The sequence below is a fragment of the Mchenga conophoros genome, linkage group LG20 (genome assembly GCF_057382185.1).
Source record: "Mchenga conophoros isolate Kocher_MC1m ecotype Shallow Benthic linkage group LG20, M_conophoros_male_GT1.1, whole genome shotgun sequence".
Lineage (NCBI taxonomy): Eukaryota > Metazoa > Chordata > Actinopteri > Cichliformes > Cichlidae > Mchenga > Mchenga conophoros.
The window spans coordinates 6,137,158-6,157,317 of NC_140545.1; the positions used below are offsets into that span (position 1 = coordinate 6,137,158).

Consider the following 20,160-nt stretch of genomic DNA (forward strand, 5'->3'; position numbering starts at 1 on the left):
GTTATGTTATGATCAGGTCGCATCCAGAGAGACACATTAACTCTAAATAAAGTGCCTTTGACATGTTTAGAGTTTAACTTTACTTTTTATTTAAAGATCTCATGAGGCTCTTTATAACAAAAGCTGTCTTTTTGACAGAATATACCAAAGTTCTTTCTAACAGACCTTGTTTTTTTAATGCATAGCTTCATTTCATATGAAATGTTATCTGTTTACTTAACTCTGAGCTAATAAGTTGTTAGATATTGTTGCTGATAATCAATATTACTTCCCTATCTAGTCAAGTCAGCGTGCTGTGTGTTAACCTGTCTATGTTGCGTTGCTTGTGCTATTCTAAAAGGTTGCTTGAAAGCGAACACAACACCACCTTATTGTCAGGTGTTCTCTTTGTTTATTTGTTTTTTGTGCTAAATGTTTAAATCTGTGGCAACCACCATGAAAATAGATTGGTGCCTTTCCTACGCTCGTAATGATTTATTTTAGTCACTGACTGAACAGTCAAACTTTAGACTTTTTTTTTCTCCCTTTGCTCTTTATACTTCATTCTGTGCAGAGGCAAGAGAACAGTAGATCGCAATGAGATAACCAATTATATGCTAGAGGAAACCAGACTTTTTTTTTTCCTGCAGCAGTTATCTGATGTTGTGGTGAGCAGAAGCAAAGGGCTGGGGTAATGTGACATTCACTCTGCCCTTTATCTTCTCTCATCACTGTTTACCCCAGTCAGTTAAAAGTGGCTTGTGCTCTGCATCCTCTCCTGCTGCCAGAGAAACCTCACTGACAAAGACTCACCTAGTGACATGCACATACTGTACGGACACGCATACTGTGCACACACATGCACAAACGTGCAAATACACATTCACACCACCACAGACAGCGAATGTCAGGTAGTCTGGTGGGATAACTACTTTCCTCTCGTTGTTAAGTATAGCAGTACAGTACTACAGCACCTGCTAGCTGCTAGTTGCATGTGATGCTGTTGTGCTTGATGCTAGGAAGGTGTTTCCCAGGACTGGTTAGCCGACAGGCCGTTGAAGGCTACCACAGTAAGCTGAGGGAGGCCGTGTGGGTGGCACCTTGGTCTGACATTTGAATTCTTCTGTTATACCTCTGCACATGCGCTTGCACGTGGCTCATTTCATGGCTGTGACCTCTTTTGCACTCTGATACATATACTGAACAGACAGACAGATACTAATCAAGGTTCATACAAGGGGTGGAAATCATTGAAAAGGATAAATGTTTAACGTATTGCTTTAAGGTTATTTTTCTCAAAACTGGTTGGAACTGCAGTTGAACTGCTTGCATAAGAAATCTATAAATACTAACCGCGTACTTTTCTAGATAGAAAAATCATATAAATAACTTGTGAGAGCCTAAATAATTTTGTCTTTCAGCTAAAATGAAGACTGCTGGAGTTGGAACTGCCACTCCGAGTCTGAGCATGTTGTTACAGGTTGATCTGCCGGTCTTTTTCATGTTTACCCTCTGATGGAGCATTTAGTGGGACATGACAACGTGCTTGAAGTCGAAAAACAACTACTACACATCATGGTTGAAATAACGACCACATCTTTTAGTAGCTCCTGTAAAGTCTGCAAAAAAAAAATTCTTTTGTTTGTTTGTTTTTTTACAGGAGAGACCGCTAGCTTCTTCAGCAACTGAAAAGGATAGCAAGCATTAGTTAGCCAGGTAGTTGACTTGCTAACTGCTTGACTTGTTGTACACTCGTCGTCCCCCATAATACAGTTGTGGTTTACATACACTCATGATCAGGATGAACGTCCTGGTAATTTTTGGCTTTTAATGAGTTCTTGATGATTTCTAACTGTTCCTTTGATTGTACAGTACAGAATAATTGTGGACAGTATACATCTTTATTGACTATAAATTAGATTTTTTTTCTCAACCACAGAGGGTTAATGTATACATATAGCCCCCATACTATACGGCTAATTTTCCCAAGGCCCCAACCTCAACCCTGTTGAAGATTTGTAGACTGGGTCTGTGACAGGAAACCAACTAATTTAAATGAACTCTGCCAAGAAGAGCGGTCAAATTTCCAGTCAGAATTATGACAGAAGCTTGTTGATGTATACCAAAAGCATACGGTCGAGGTACAACTTGCTAAGGGACATTTGACCAAATATTAGTAGGGGTGTATATATGTATGTGAGCCTGCATGTATACTTGTAGAATTAAGAGAAAATCTAAAATGAGTTTGAACTTGTGCATGTCATTAAAGATGTGTACTGTACAATAATACCATTCTAGAAAAAGAAGAGTTCAAAGACATCATTCAAAGCCCAAAATTGCCATGACACTCATGCTCACAATGAGTGTATGCAAACCACAACGGTGCACAAACAAACCATACGTTGACCATGACGTTGACACAGTACAAACATGCTTCCTCGAACAAGGTGGTCCTTTGAGCGAATGCTTGCGGGTTTGTTTATAAAGAAAATCAGTTGGCTTTTGAGCTACAAACTTGCACCAAAGGACATAGTAAACAATAATACTCATGTAGACTGGGAAGTGAATTGATGCTGAGTAAGTACTAAGACTCAGAAAGTGCCTGGACAGTTGATTAAAAGAAGGATGGATCCATGCTTTCATGATCACACCAAATTCTGTGCCAACCACCGCTGGAGGCAACAAACCAGGCAATATTTGTCTACTCTTCTATTGTCAAATGGTCTGTGCAAATTGTAGCTACAGTTTCCTATTCTTAGGTGACCGTGTGGTCTTCTGCTGCTGTAGGCCATCTGCTTCAAAGTTGAGTAGGTTTCTGAAATAATCAGACCATGTTCAAAGTCACTTAAATCACCTTTCATCCCAATTCTGATGCTCAGTTTGAACTTCAGCTGGTCATTTTGACCACATCTACATGTCTAAATGCTTTGAGTTGCTGCCGTGTGATCGGCTGATAGGATATTTGTGTTAATGAGCAGTTGAACAGATGTAGTGGGTGAGTGTATGTAGCAACATTATCTCTATTTTGTTCTTCCTTGACTCCTGGAGGAATGATTTTCTCTGAAAGAAAGCACCACAGATGAGAGGCGTGAGAGAGAATAAGCAAAAAACCAAAACAATAAGAAAAATGTTTTTCTGAGAACTGACGCATTCTCAGATAAGCGTGAACTAAAATGAGATTTTCCACTTAAAAGCAGTGACACACTCATGATGGATACCTTTTGGCCACGACGGATCATTGCATAGGTTTAAATCTCGCTAATTCTGTGACACAGAAACTCTGCGGCTGGTGCACAGAAAGAGAGAGACGCAGAGGCTGGGGTGTTAGCACGAACGTATGGTAACGTAGGATATACCGAAGAGAAAGCTGAATCATGGTTAACCTCATTTCCCATACAGTAAGAATGAGTTAGCCTTCTCTAACAGTAAGCATAAGCTGAATAGCTGAATGTACGTAACATTTACCTATTTCTTTTTCTAACCTTAAAAAAACTACTTTATAGTTTTGCTAACCCTACGAAACATTACAAAAAGCATTGGCAATGACCCTAATGAGGTAACCAGATAAATTAAGCTTCCTGTATGTATAAAATGAGCAAAACATCTTAAAAATAGGAAATTCCCCAGTGCTTATGCTTAGCTCATTATGAACTTTTTAAAGATACAACAGTGGAAATGCAAGCACGAGGTACTGTAAGCTTCTATTTGACACAGCACGGTTATCTTATGTTTGGTTTTGCCTTGTGTACCTGCATTTGGAACAAAAAAAAAAGATCTTATCTGACTTTTGAAAACAGAAAACAGGAAAAAAAGAAGCAAAACATAAAATTTCATTATATTCTCAAAATCTGTCAACCTGATATTTCCATTAGAAGGTGTGAACTACATTATCATCGCCGTTGAGATTTTTATCGTGCCGTAAACTCACCAAGTCACAGTGAACCCAAGTTCAGGGTGGAAACAAAGCCTTATTTAGCATCAACCGACCTGTCTCCCCACCCACCTCCACCCCCACCCTACCCCACCCTCCCCACTCCCCCCACACCCCTTCCTCCCCGCGCAGTCTCAATCTCCCTTCCCACCTCTCACCACCTTTGCTGCTAACTGTTATTTCTGTTTTGTGGTTGCTCCAGTACAACTGCAGAGTAGATGAATGGGAGCTTTGTGTGTGTCTGTGTGTGCGTGTGTGTGTGTGTGTTTGTACGTGTGTGAGTGTTTAAGTTGCTTCTGGTGGGAAGGGTTCATTGTGTTTCACTAGCACGTGTTGTTTGACTAGTTATGAGTTGATGGATTGCTTAATCAGTAACAATAAAGCCAAATATTTCTTAAACGGCAGCCGTGGGAGAGGTAAGCAAACATGTCTTGTGATGCTTCTGAAACTCTCCTTTGAGGAATGCAACACTAGAACAATTCGTGCTCTCCAGTCCTGTAAACAAATACTATGTAAGATGGCACCAAGCCAGATATAACTCCCAAAAAAATTCCATCAAAATCAGCTGAGATATACAAGAAGCTGCTTGTTGTGTCAATATCTGACCATGCTCTGTGTGCTCCACTGACCAGAGCACAGTGTGTTCAGATAAACATAGCCTGAGCTTTGCATATGAAAATGAACCATGCAGGTGATAAAGGTGAGGGTACATAAGATGCGCGGCGTTGTGGATGTGACCCTAGTGGTGCTGCAGCTCACTCTGCACATGCACGTGTGGGTGTAGTGTGTTTAGTGTGTGTGTCTGTGTGCGCAGGATCAAACTCTCACACCCAGGAAGAGGCCCTGTTTCCCTTATCTAACGACAACAGAGCATGTGTCGCCATGGCCACAGGCTGTGCTTTTTATGGGCTTTGTGTGTCTTTGTGTGTATGTGTGTGTGTGTGTGTGTGTGCCATGTTCATTGTTTGCCTATGTTCATTGTTTGCTTGGGGCGTGGCGCAACACCAGAATTGTTACTATAGTGTCTTTTCTCTTCGCTGTTTCTCTCTCCTCCTCCTATGTAACTCTGAAAATCTACAGCACTTTCTTTCTTTCTTTCTTTCTTTCTGTCTTTCCTCTGCATCTGTTTCCCTCTACTTTTTTAGTCTTTCTGTCTGTCATCCTTTGTGGCTTTGAACCAGCACTGACAAGTCGGGCAACATCAAATCCAGAGCCACATTGTCTCAGGTTCAGGTTCCTACGGCTTAATTGAACAGAGGACTGGTGAGAGAGAGGGAGAGAGAGAGAGAGAGAGGAAGAGAGAGAGAGGGGGAGAGGGATGTAAAAAAGAAATAAAGAGAAGAGGGGGAAGATGAGGAAGAAGGGTGCTCAAACAGGCATACATATTGCATGAGCCCTCACCACCACCACCACCACACCCCTTTCTTCACAGAATAGCTGTGTACTGTTCTGGGCTTATTAATTCCACTCGGTGAGAGAATTATTTTTAGAGACTTGGTGTACTGGCAAAGGCTTTTAAAGTCACAAATATTACATATTCTGCTTATAGATTCTCTTATATTAACTGAAAAAGTAAAAAAAAAAAAGTTGTTTCGGGTTGTTCTTTAACATGATAATGTATGGGGGGGGGTTCTATACAGTTTTTCCTTTCTGAATGCTTTTACATACATTACAAAGGTCTGTAGGGTGTTGATTGCATAAACGTGCAAAGTTGCCGCCGATATCTGATTGTATCTGCGGCCACTGGCGTTGTGCTGTGATATTTAATAAGGTGGTAAACCCCAGTGGGCGTAATGTTCTATGATAATGCAGTTCTCCTGTCATAATGAAAGAAATAATAGGGAAATCTCTCATGTTTGTCTATACTGTATAATTGGTTTGTTGTTATCTATACTTATACATATTTTAACAACATTAAAACTTTACAGCTGACATAGATCGTTCTAATGTTGTAAATCTATAAGTTTATTAAGTTTTGAGCAGTTTATTCTGTACCCATGGTTAGTAATGTATAATTTGATATAATGCATTGCATATGAAAGCTTAGTATGTCAGCTGAATGAGACATTTTCCCTTTAAAGTGTAGCTGGAAAAAGAGACAAGTAGCATAAAATTCCTCAAACTAATCATATCCCAGTATTTATTTATTTATTTATATTCTTGTGACTGACCGGTGACACATGACCTATATATGTTGCTCATTTCTACTATGTGGGCTAAATGTTTAGTACTAAATAAAAGTTACATGCCATATGTGACGGGGGTTTCCTACTCTTTTTGACAAATGTACTGCCTCACACCATTTTCTGGAAGTGTCATTAACTTTCACTGGGAAGCCAGTTCAGATAATGCCATATGCTATTTAGCATATCCATGACATCACTGCACCGTATTTGCATTCTAGCTAGTTCAGCCAGCTGTTTGCGTCTCTCCTACTCTCTGTGCTGACATATACTGTATTTTCATACAGGCAAATTTCCAATAAAGCTCTTCTCATTTACATATTTCTGCTTATGAGACAATGGAACAAGTGTGAAATAATGACAGGAAGGTGACCAATTAAGACTCCCTCGTTAACAGGCAGCCGATTCCAAGATGCACTTCTGCACTGCTGAAATCCTGAGTTTTATAACCTTGACATCCTCTGACAAAAATTACCATACACTTATGTTACAGATAATGCCAATTTGGATATATTTACATGCAAAGTGATCACTTGAAAGGAAGTAAAATGGCTCAGCTGCGGTGCGGACGGTTGAATGTGCTACTGCCACTCAGCGAGCGCAAAGAGTTGTGCCTGCGGCAGAAAAGCAAGAGCTCGTGCTCATGGGGCAGCCCTGCAGCCCAGTAGTAACATAAATGTACTTATGTACTTTTCACAATTCCTGCAGCCCATAGAGACAGGCTTGTAATAAAATGCTTAATGAACCGAACTTGAAATAAACGCAGCCGCTAATATTAGCAAGCATGTGATTGTGTATTTGACATAATTACGTCCAGTTGTGTAAATTCAGCCAAATTGTTGTGATGCTTTGTAGCTTTTGACATTTTTCATTACTACAAGGTGATTTGTCTCTCTAATCACTGAGCAGTTTGGGCGTTACACAGACACCCAGAGCAGTTGAACTCCACCCCACCCTCTTCACAAACAGATGTTTCCTAGAAGTCTCGTGTTGTCCGTCAATCAAACGCGATCCTCGGCGGACTCTGTAATTCTGCCTCCAATTCCGTCATCAGCTGTCTCAAAAATATAAGATAAAAGATCCCAGCATTGTATTGCCCCATTACCACTGTGTAAATATTACATGTTTTCCCTGGATATGCTAGTTAGCATTACTTCCACCTTGTGGCTTCATTATTTTTGAAACGCTCGATGATTGCACGGCATGACCTAGTTCTGGGACTCTGTCTCTCCGTCTCTCTCTGTCACTGTCTTTACTTTCTCACTTCTCTACCTAATTTACTCATTCTGTGTGTCTCTCTTTTTTTATGCCCTCTCTACAGCTCCACCTCATTTTCTTTTCACACTGAACCTGTCTACCTCCTTTTTTTTGTCATTTATTCATTGTCTTTCTCCATTTACTGCCTCAGCATTGCCTTCATCCTTTCAGGCTGCCTCTGTTCTGCCTCTGTGTTACTCATCCTCCTTCTCTCCCATGTATGCATTCTTTATTTCTCAATTTGTCTCTCTTCCACAGCCTATTATTATTTTTCTCTGTTCTCACCCCCTCTCCTTCCCCCCTCTCTCGCTCTCTCTACCCCTCCCTTCTTCTCCATGTTTTTATTCCTCTCTACCAGCACCACGTGTGCCACGGAGGGAAACATCGCGAGCAGTGGTCCCTGCTGAACAATTACCATGCAAAGCAATCCAAATAGAGATGTTTGCCGAAAACAACATGTGTGTAATTACTGCTTAATGAGGCCCTTGTCTCAGGCAGAATGCCCAATTAGACTGCCGATGAGAAAGTGATGCCAAGGCCCGGTGAAGAAAGAGAGAAAAGATGGGGCAAAGAGGAGTAGGCAGGGAGACAGAGAAGTGGAAGTAAGGAGGTTGCAACATGGAGAAAAGGGTGTCGAGGATGAGAAACACGGGGGGAAAATGGAGCAAGGGGAACATGAGAAACTGTGAAAAAAGGAAGGATGTGGAAAGAAAGATGGAGAGACTGAGGGGAAAGGGGAAAGATGAAGAGAAAGGGGAATGAGAGAATTTCTGCGGTGTATATGTGGAGTAATGGCAGAGTTGATAGCATTGAGCCGAGGATAAATTGGCATATTAAGTGGGAGAGTGAGGAACTGCTAAGGAGAGCTATCAAAAGGAGCAAGAGGAAAGAGCTTTACATTGCAGTCTGTGGGCAGCCATGTTGAAGCACAAAATGGTTGACCTTTCTGGGCAGTTTGAGCCTTTTTTTGGTGAATATTGCATTATAGATGTAATTGGTGGAAATAAACATTATCTCACTTCATTTGTTCCTTCAGAGCAGGGCAGAAACAAACGCCGTCGAGGATTCGCTCTCGAAGAATTCACGTGGCAGAGTTAGCTGTAATGAGAGCCGTGGCGGCGTTCGCGGGGTTGAAAATGCCATTGTTCGCAGTCGCTTTTTATCCGAGAGAATCTTATTCTGAAGAAGCTCTCGGAATGGCTTTATGTCACCAGTGATATCAAAGTGGATTTCAATGGAATGAAATTGCTCAGTTAGGCGATGACAAGAGGCTTTCATGTGCGGAGTGAAGAGTTTATTGCAGCTATGTCACCAAGGTCAACATTAGTTTGGCCCTCTCAGCGAGCGGCAGTCACTTCCCGCCGCAGTTCGGTCAGATGATAGACACCGGCATGCTTGATTAAGCAAATTAGCAGCTTTAGCATGTGGCATTGAACAATTATCAGTTTAATGTGAAGATGAGATGTCAGGGTTTTTATTTTCCAGCTGCTGGTGCAGTGATGTTGGATTAATCATGTCAGGTGTGAACGAGGCTTAAATGCACCTCTTGTGTCAGTTTCATGTTTTCGTATGAATTTAATCATTAGAATAACCAAGTGAATCCTCGCCTGGGTTTCCACAGTATGCATCGTTAGCCAAGCATTGCCCCGAGGCAGGAACTCATTCCCCCGTCCTTTCTCCTACAATAATGTACAGTAATTTCTCTTTCTCACCACTCACACGCTCATTTGCTTCGACTTTTTCCTGTCTACAAGCGCAGATATTAGATTTCCCCCTCAGGAATTCTGCCCATTTCCGTCCATTAGTCTACTTATTTGGTCACTGTTTTTGAGCAGGTATGATCCATTTGCGTCCACTCATATCCAGTGCGTGTCTATTTTTCAAGGCTTTGGCCGCTTTCGTTGCCGACACAAAGCAGACCACCCGAAATGAAAAGGGCCTCCCATATCTTCACATCTGAGGAATTTGACATGGAGCGCTGTGTAGTTTGATCGTGTTTTTTCTCCTGTCTGTTTCCGAGTCAACTGCGCAGTCATATTGCAAAGAACGGCCTCCATCAACAAACAAAAAAAGGGAGCTTTATTTGGCACATTGAGTTTCTACGTGTACGTGTGTTCACGTGCAACACTACCCGCTCCAGTCAAGGTTTTTTCTATTTGCCGCAAGTGCGCGGTGACAAACCTTGATGCCTTTGGAAGCCAAGAGCATTTCACAACGATGCTCTCCTTAACGTGGTCACAGCTTTTCAGTCACCTTGGCAGCACACAGGTTCCGTTACCGAGCCGTTTGTGGCGGCTGAATCTTATTTCCGCTTGAGCTAAAAACAGAATCCGTCTGTGGTTTTTTTCTTTATTCGTAGCGCACTCATAGTTGATCTCGATGGGGAATTTAGCTCAGTAACATGCTAGACATGAAGGCTAGCATGTTGCATGAAACTCTGAAATGGTGACCCAGTGTTGCTTCCCAGCATCCCCGTGGGTCAAAAGTAATTTGTTGTTATGTGAGTCCTAACCCCATGACAAGCAATGTTTTGGCACCTGCAGCAAGCGATCCTTCATTGCCTGATTAGCTCAAATCTAAAGACGCAGCATGCCCTCATTGTGCTACACACACACACCAACACACATGTGCAAGCCTCTAAGCCACGCACACTTTACTACAGTAAGCACTCACAGATTCACCCGCACTCATTCTCTTTCTCGCACACACACAGCACAGCCCAGAGGGAAAAGCCCATCTCTCATCACTTTGCTCATGTAGCCTAATTACCGGCCCGCTGACGAAACAGTAATTACCCATGCTGCCATGCCACCACGAGGTTTAACCAAAGTGACAAAGTCATTAGTCTCACACTTCAGGCCACCCATAAAGAGCTTTTCCTCTTTAGTACCTCTTTCACAGACCCACCACCCTTTTTAAAAAAAAAAAAAAACAACCTCTTCTTGCATACAATGTTTATTTCTTTTTTTCTTTTTTCTGTTCACAGTTTGATGGTGACAACATGTACATGAATGACAATAACCAAGAGTTTCGGTCACCAAACCAGGTAAGATCGCCCACGTCTTTTCCTGTAAGCCCTGCAGACTTAAATAAATAAATGTCTGAGTAAGCTGATGTCACCCTTTAACAAGAAGAGTTTATGGATTGTTATGTTTGGGTGTAGACTGGAAAATGTGAAATGTACACATTTCTCAGTGAAGAAAAGTGGAAAATGGACAAACAAACCATGTGGTTAGCATGAGAGGAAAACACAAGTCAAAAGTGATGTGTCGCCTTTTTACCGCCACTGTTGTGGGCACATTTCCAAGTTATGCTCTTGTCTCTGTGGAAATTCTGAACATTAATAAAAAATGACTATGTCCACCAGTTTCTTTCTCATAGGCCTGCATCAGAAATGTTTCCATCATTTGATGTGACAGTCAGTGTGTTTCACAAGGTTTCAGATCAGATTTAAATATTAAATATATGATTGGAAGGTTTGATTCTTAATAACTTAAAAGTTAAATTTTTTTTATATCTATTTAACGTCTGATGGATTAATCCATAAGCCCTCACAGTTTTGGCAACATGTCAGCCCACTGAACCAGACAAAGCAGCAGTAATAGTTTACAATAACAAGCTAGTTGGATCTCTGGTCCCACTCTGGAGCATCATGGTCCCAGTCGCACATAGACTCAGTGAATAAGACAGGATCGGTGCTGAGTGCTCCCAGCTGGTAGATGGGAACACATGGCTGGACATATGGCAGAATTCAGAGCTCCAGGATTTGTTGATCCAGCAGCAAGGTCTTCATGTCCTGACAAAACACGATGAGGTGGAAGCTCCACATCAATTAGCGCTTTTCCAAATAAGTCAGGCCAAGGACAGCAGGATCCATACACACCTTCAATCACACACAGACATAGACACGCACACACTGTTTCATATAAACATACTCGTTTACTGTAAAAGGAAGTGACACGTTTTCTGACACAAAGTAATTCACAAGTTATAAGCTCACGTGCAAGAAGCTGTGTAGTTTCAGTCGTGTGAAAATCGTGCACTTTCTAATATGGGCAAAGCGCCGGTAACTGTGAAAGCACACTGAAATAATGCATTGCCCCCATAAGGATCAGCATAACCATCATGACTATTAAACCACTATCCCAAGATTAAGGGTCAGTTCACCCACTTTGCAAAACATATCTTTTTGCCTATTCCTTTATGATGCAGAGAGGCATTTTCCCGGATTTTTAAAAAGAGGAAGGCGCAATGAGGTCTAACAATTCGGACAGGATCCCACCACAATCTAGCTGCTGCTGGTAAAGATACACATGATACACTGATTGGCTTGCTTGAGGTGGAGGACTAGGTGCACAAAAGAGTCCACATGGGATAATAAAAGATGAGCAGTGAGATTTATAGTACACAGAGTGGAGACAGATTGATTTGAAGTAGACGGGCGAAAAGATGATTGGACTAGAGCAGTGATGTCAGCATTGAGTTTTACAACACGGGAAAGGGGAAGCGATGTGAAGAATAGACTAGCAGCCAAACACCTGGGAAATGGATAGATGTTCAAGATACATCTAAAACTTTTTCCTGGGTATTCCAGATAATCTAAGATTGATGCTTTAATCTGTTTTTCAAAGTTTGCTTTAAATTTTTTTTTAATCTTGTTTTGTAAATTGTGTAACTGACCCTTTAAAAGTTAATGTATTTATAACACCAACCCCTCCCAAAACATGCCTCTACTCTGACAGCCCTTTGAAGAAGTAAAGATCCGGCAAAATGCCCTCACTTTCTAAAAATGTGCTTAGTCTCACGATGTAACATTTAAATTGGGCCTTTTGATGAACAAGAACATATGTACGTGCTCTTAAACACACCCACATATATACCCATAAACCCGTACACACATGTTCTCATAAAAAACCCTCACACATGTATTCACACGCCATCATCCTATAGCCGTAAGATTGCCTTTCCTTTGATGTTGGGATTGAGTAACTATAGTGAGAGGTCGAGCAGGAGCTTTAGCAGCTTATTGTCTACTTACGGCGCACATCGGAGACCTCGACGTCCATCGTTGTTAGCTGCATTTCCAAATCTGCCCTAATTATGTCACTTATATGCATTTGCTTGTGCTAATTGGGATAAATGTCCAGCTTTGTAGTTTCCCAGCTGCAGCGGTCATATGTCAATCACCAACACCCACTCCAGGTCTGCAGTGTTGTGTCAACAAATACCTTCTTAGTGGATAAGGCAATTTGGGCTTTTCAAAACATGTCAGTTGCAGCTCTGTCGGTGCTGTCAAATAGACTCTTACACACCAGTTCTGAATAGCACTCTGAACACAGAGTTCACTGTTTGGTGCCTGATCCTTTAATAGAGAACATTAAACGTGAGATTTCAAAGAGGATGTGCACCTTTTGCTCAGGAGCTAATGGTTGCAAAGGGTTTTTAGCACATTTAATAAACTATATTATGCTAAAAAAAAACCAATAAAGGTGTGACCATTGTGTGAATTTTCTCTTTCCCTTGCACTCTCTCTTTTTTTTTAAACAACCATCCACTACTATTTGCTGCTTTTGTCACCTAATAGATAATATCTTTAGGTCTTGGATTGATGATCAAGTAATACAAGCACAAAAAACATGATACATTGAGCTTTTTTGGGCTATTTTCTTACTAATAACAAAAATAATCATAAAAATGAACCCCTGCTGAGAACTACCTGACTGGCATTTTTCAATAGGGAAGTTTTCTTTAGTCTAACTACATAAAAGCTTCCCTTAACAATTTTGCGAGGGCTGTCCAAATCATTATATTTTAGCTGAGTTGTGTAGTATTTTATTCGTATACTGAGATTTCAGAAGAGGTTAACCCATGTATTTCTTCAAAGCCATAACATTCAGGGAATGTGTCTGCATTTTCTTTTTGCAAAATTCGTTCTGACCGCTCGCTGTGTATACAAGTCAATCATTTCCCAATTGACGCTTATGCATTAGCTGTGCGGCGGTTTGTTACATGTGGTTTTCTTTTGAAGTGAAATCAGGCAAATTAGTATGAGGTGCCGTAAGGGACATTATTACTGAAACGCTCTCACACACACTACTGAAATTTTAGCTCTCACACACACAACTGAAATGCTCTCACATACACTACTGAAACGCTCTCACACACACTACTGAAACGCTCTCACACACACTACTGAAACGCTCTCACACACACTACTGAAATTTTAGCTCTCACACACACTACTGAAACGCTCTCACACACACAACTTTGGGCGTGTGTGTTGTCGACAATGTCGACAATGCTCAGAAATACTCGACCCTCACAATTGGTAAAGCTTTTTGTGAAAGAAGCCCATAAGCTTTAATGCAGGTTTTAACACTGCAGTAAGATACCCAGCCAAGCCTTTACATGATGTGCGCCTGTGAAAAAGGTGCATGTAGCCAGAACAGAGACTCCTTTGTTTGCATGTCTGGGGTCTTCCACGGCGTACACACTGAGGTAACAGTCCAACACAGCCAGAAGATTGCATTACACATAACATCTCTGTGCTTTTTAAAAGTGAAAACCACAAATCAGAAACAGTTTTGATGGGGCAGCTCAATGTACACCTGGACACAGTCCACTCAAGCAAGATGTTTTCAAGGCTTTAAATACTCTATGGTCTCTGTACAAAATATGCATGCATACTGCACACATGGGCAGTTTGATGGAATTAATATTTTCCATGTGGTTTTTCCTGTTGCGATTTCAGCTTATAAGCAAAAGTGTGGGTGGGTTATTATGTTTACTGGCTTTGCTTGTATCTGCCCACACACACAAAGCTAAGTCGATAGTTTGTAGAAATAAAGATTATGAAATATCTCAATTATCCCAATTAACTAAAACATGTTTGTGTAAGCAATAAAGAGTTTTAAATCACTTTCCTGACTCCAGACCTCCAGCGTGCCATATGTCACATTTCTTCTTTTTTTTTCTTTCAGTTAAACACACGGACGTCTAGTGTGCGCTTATTGACTGCTAACTCCCCAGCTATAAAAACAATGAGCCAATCAGCCAATTTTCTGACTGGGGTAAAAAAAGTGAATATTGTTTACAGAAATTCCTAAATCAGCACTTTTTTTTTCCTTCCCAGAAATGTGAAAGTGTTGTTTTGAACAATAATTACTGCAACTTCTGTGTTAACTGAAAGTGACAAAAATATGACAATCTCTGCTGGAGGCAAAATAAACCCCAACTCAGAAAGAAAAACTGTTGAATTTCAGTCTTAATAATATAATGAAAATGGCAGCGTGCTAATATCAGCCTTGTATATGTAAAATAATGCTGGTTGCACTGTATATTTTTGCAGCACTGTAACAGCGGCATGGGAACGATCACAGCCAAACCAAAATGGCTTCCTTCACCCACGCCAACACAAATTCTAATTTTGTATAAAGAGAAGTGCTTGTGATTTGGATTCATATCAGCCCGATCAGTCTGCAGGATTTCACTGACTTTTACGTTCGTATATATTTCTCTAGATTTTTTGCACACCTCCCCTCGCCCTAAAGTGTAATAAGAGTCTGTGTGAAGAAGTCCATGTGTGTATATGTGCGTGCTGAGGATGAAGCCAAAAAACTGAAGATAGGAAGGAAAATTTATTTAGACAAATATTAGAGAAGGAAAAAATGAGCCAGTGGCATGGGGTCGAGGGGGGCATACTTGTTGCATTGTATCCCATTGCAGAAGACAAAGCTTTGGGGCCACTAGTCCTTGGAGAAGCAGCAAGTTTCAGCCTGTTTATGCCATTGCATTTTTGGCTTCAAGGTGTCTCGCTGAGCTGCGCGTCTCTATTGATTTGGCTGACTTTAGGAGAACAGTGGCTGATGGTCGAGATCAGAATAGAAATCTAACTTGTTGGATGCAGACTTGATCTTTTTTCTCTTCATTCTTCTTTTTCAGGCTATAGTTCAGTCTGTTTATTTTTGTATATTTCTTAAGTCTGCCACTCCACCCAGCGCCTTTGTCCCGAAACTGTATTGCTTTCACACATGTGGATTTGACTAAGCTTCATATGCACAAACTAGTACGTCGGCAGTCGCTTTGGATGCACTTCAGTTCAGCTGAGTGAAAATTTGTTGGCTTTATGGTTTGGTCAATAAGGAATTTGTTAAAGAGTTATTATACATCGCATTTCAAACCACTTTTCTTTTGTATAGAAAATTTATTTTCCTTAAAAAATAAAAGTGCTTTGTCTACCTTAAAACTGAAGTTAAATGCTACATTTGTTTATTACTTGTAATGCAAAAGTCAATCAAATGAGTAAATTTACCTTAGCACAGAACGTAAGTTTAGTACATGAATAACTTTTTTTTTAAAGAAGAACCTTTTCACAGGACTCTATGCAATCCTATTGACGACTAAGTACACCCTTACTGCGTTCATCTAAAGTGAGAAGGTAAGTAGCAGCCAGATGTTGAAATCAACTGCACTTGATTAACTGATAATCAGCAAGCAATGCTGCAGTTATCATGTTAAACGCTAAAATTCAATACATTTGGAAAAAAACAGAACAAGTATGGCTTGTTTGGAAGGTTTGCCAGGAGAAAGTGTTTTGTCTGTAAAAAATGAAAAAGAAACCAACAGAAAAACATGACAGCATGGCTTAGATTTGCATCCGAACAAATTACGAGACTTATGGAACAACGCCCTTTTGGCAGAAGAGACCAAAGTGAAGGTGTTTGACCAGAGTTCACAGCTCCCCATTTGGCAAAAATCAAAGACACCATATTAGCACAAAAACCTCACGCAAACTGTCAAGCATGGTGGTGGAGGGGTGATGATTTGGGCATGCTTTGCAGTCATTGGACTGGGGCATTTTACAATTAATGTGTTAACCGTGAATTGCTCTGTATACTAAATTATTCTCAAGTCAAATGTGAGGCCATCTGTCTGACAGCTGAGGCTTTGCTGAAACTGGGTCATGCAATAGGACAATGATAGCAAGCACAGCAGCAATTCTGCAACAGAATGACTGAATAGAGAGAGTTGTGCATCAACTAACACCTGTAAACCTCAATAAAAACTAAGATACGGTGTAAAGAAGAGTGGGCCAAAATTCCTCCACAAAGGTGTGACTGTGATAAAGTCTTACAGAAAACAATTAGTTCAAGCTATTGCTGCTAAACGTGTTCCTACAACCCACTGAATTGTGGGGTGTACCTAGTTTTAAACAGGACTATTTATAGTCCTGTTTAAAACCTTCTCTTTCATATTAATGTATATGAGGTTTGGTGTCTGATATGTGGATTTTATTCTTGCGGATACATTTTAGCCTTACTCATAAAATGCACACTTGCACTTTTGCTGTATTGCCAGCAGCTACATTCACATCAGGATCAGTGCTGACCAATAAAAGAAGTATTTGAAGTACCGTAAAAGGACAGAGTGTGGGGAACGGTTAAAGTGGACATTTCTTCATTTTGATCAGGGAGAAGATGGAAATTCTCTGAGATAAATGTATAAAGGATGAATAGCAAAACCTCATCAAGTAGCAAAGGAAGGCTTTCTGAGTGAAATTAGTCCAAATGCATTGCTTGCTAGGAAGTATGCATATCGCTTCTCTGAGAGAGCTTAAAGGATTAACATTTTAGCAAATGTGCTCATTCACTTTCTTGGCTAGAGTCAGATGAGAAGATTGATACCGTTATAACTTCTGCTGAGTAAATGTGAAGCCAGACAGTAAGTCTAGCTTTTTCAAATGAAATCAAAAGCAGTCTGGCACATAACCCCCATAAACAACATTTAAAAAAAAATAACTTTAATTATCACGTTAAATAAATGAACTATATCTTAACAATTAGTTAATTGAGCTTTGAGTCTGAGGTGCTGCCAGGTTTTATTTCCAGTATTCTCCCAGATTAAAAAAGTGGATAGCTCTCTTAAAAACATCTAACATGATGATATTTTGTCAATCAGTCAGTCGAGCTCCAGATGTTGTTTGCTCGGTATAGATCCAGCGCTCCCTCGCTCTATTTTCTCTACCTCTATATTTCTTTCTCTCTCTCTCTCCTTCTTTCTCTCTGAGTCAGAGATACCTCAGTACACCCTGGCACCGAACACCCAATGTGGGCGATGCTGATGTGAAAAGGCACCGTTACTTAATAGTGACTCACAGTGCACCATTATACCCCCACCACCATGACTGCAAACTCTTCTCACTTCGCAACGCTCTATCTCCCCACCAAGCTTCCCCTTATACTTCAGTCTTTCTATCGTCCATCCTTGCATTCTTCCCCAGCAAGATGAAAAACAGGGGGACATTTGAGACAAAGGATGAAAAAATAAAAATTGAGGGTCTGAAAACGCCAACACGCATCTCACTTCTTCTTTAAAAGCTGCACAGAGCCGCTGGCAAGGTCGGCAGAACGAAGTAGAGATACATATTGCGCGGCGTGTATTTAAATTTCAAGAGAGCGTACAATTCAGGCGGAAAACAGCTATGAACCAGCGCTGAGGCGTCGATATCTGCAAACAATGCTGGAGAAACATCAGAGGAACATCCTCACAACATCCACACCCATGCTAGGAGGGATTGTAAGATACAGTTGGAACCAGGAATTGTTAGTTCTTTATGTAGGTCAGTACATGTCAGCCAATAAGTCCAATTACCATTGCTCTCTGAAATAGAATGGGCAGTGACCTCTACTCTGCTGTCATAGGACTGAAATGGATGGAAGGATGCCTCTGATATAAGTGATATATATTTTCATTCAGAATAATAATAAAAAAAGATAAACAGAGTCTAGAGTAGATGACAGGATGACAAATGGTTCGAGAAAAGGAGTCCAAAGTGATGTGAGAAAGTCAACATTTTCATTGTTGGAATATGAAGAGTTTAATCTATCATCTTTTGATATCGGAGGCTTTAAAGCACGTCTAAACGATCCACTGTCACACTCTTTTTAGTGTACTCCCTCAAATAGTACAGTACATACCCCGCAGAAAGGCAGCACTCCCCGAAAACAGCAACTTATCAGCAGCAAGAGTGCACTCAATGATTCATACACTCTTTTAAGAGAACTTGAAACCTTGGCTCTATTTTGGTCCCGGCCTCTCTCCTCCTCTCTCTCAGTATATGCAGCACAACGGAGCACAGGGATTTAGTGGGACTAAGTAGTTTGATATTTCTATTGGTTTTCTGCATGTATTTCCACTCTCTCTTCCCTTTTCTCCTAGTGATCTTTCTCATCATATGGAGACCAAGGTCATGGCTGATTGAAATATAATAGAAGTGTAGACATCTGGCCTAATACTGTGGGAAGTTAAATCTATTTTAATGGCCCCTGCCGCAGTGGATTCTCTCTGATGCACTCTTGCGCTTCACTGACAGTAAATCACAATGTTCTCTTATTGCCCTGACTGGAATGAGGGCATAGAGAAAGAACAATGAGGGATCCACATCATTTGTTTTCACCCCTCCCTTGCTTTTTCCTCTCCTCTGTGCTCCTCCTCTTCTCCCCTCTCCACTCCGTTTGCGACTCATAAAGCAAGGGGCTTAAAGAGAGTGACATCATGAAAATAAAAATAAAGGGGATTATGGGCAAGCTATTGTGCCATATGTGATTACTGGGGCTTCCATGTTCCCTAGGGGAAGATGAGTGACTACGAGACAACATATTTTATTTATTTATACAATTCGCTCTAATGAATAAGAATAGGAAATGTGGCTGAGCCCACTGTATTGTGCCCTTTGTCAGGAAAAAAAATGAAGAAAAAGAACTGCAGCCCTGGTCCAAACATTAAAGAATTTTCTGCTTCTCTCTGTTGCAGTACAAAGATCACCCTTCATCTTTAACTGAGTTGTTTTTTCCCTTAAATCGAACTGACATAAATGTGCAGCGCATGGCCCTTTTTCACACCTTTTCAAAATACTTCCTTTGCGGCCGTGTTTTTAGAGTTCACGTACAATCTAGTACAGGTCCACCCACATCTGCAATGGAGAGTCAGGTCCTTTTTACCCACCTAAATGAGATCCATTTTGATGTGACATTTGAGAGAATTACCAGTGCATAGGGGAGCAGGGAGGAGGTTAGCTCACTCTTTAGCGATTGGTTGAAGCTTACCACAGCCCACCTGTCCTTTAGTGACGGACGCTACCTATGACCCTGAGCTACTATTGGATGCGGTGAAATAGCCCCCCACACACACACTTCACTTATCCCAGTTCTTTCTTTCTGTCAGTCAACCTGGTGGGTCTGCTATTCCATTCTCCTTCCATTGTACTTCGCTGTCTGCTTTTCTTGATACATCACCCAAATGGAGTTCCTTGGCGTTTAAAAGCCAGGTCAGATAGCCTCTGTAGACCCCGCAGACTGCCGCTGTAATGTTCACTTGTGTGGCACGCTTTAGCTCAAACACACATTGATGATGAGTTTGATTTCTGCCCTTTCTCAGTGCTGCAAGTTTCATCTTTGAAGGTGAATTTTAAAGATTTAGCATTGCCACCCGTCTATCTCGACCACACAGGGTGGACGTGAAAGCCGTTATATATGCATGGCCAGCTGTTGTTTGTCACCAAAACCGTGCTGCTCTGTCATTTTTAACAAAGAAGCATATGGCTGAATGACTTTCCATAGGACGCTTTATACTCATTCAAAGTTATCGAGTTTTGTAATGTATGTGTGTTCTGTTAAAAATAAAAATAAGGGAACACTTGCACAATTTTAACTTTTACTTTTGGTGTAATTTTGAATCCAAGTCTCAAAGTGTTGATGATTATGGTTTCCGCCGACCATTGTCAGTTAAGATCTTAAACTTGAGTATTTCATT

At 40.9% G+C, this 20,160-nt stretch overlaps 1 protein-coding gene across 5 annotated transcripts in view; it reads left to right on the forward strand.

The window, feature by feature from the left end:
- The window catches only part of LOC146550215 (TOX high mobility group box family member 2-like), an 82,297-nt gene that overhangs the window by 30,113 nt on the left and 32,024 nt on the right, over positions 1-20,160 (forward strand). For all 5 annotated transcript variants that reach the window (XM_085261131.1, XM_085261132.1, XM_085261133.1 and 2 more), the window contains one exon: positions 10,337-10,396. In XM_085261131.1, the coding sequence (XP_085117257.1) occupies positions 10,337-10,396 (60 nt within the window). The remainder of the gene's footprint in view (positions 1-10,336; positions 10,397-20,160) is intronic.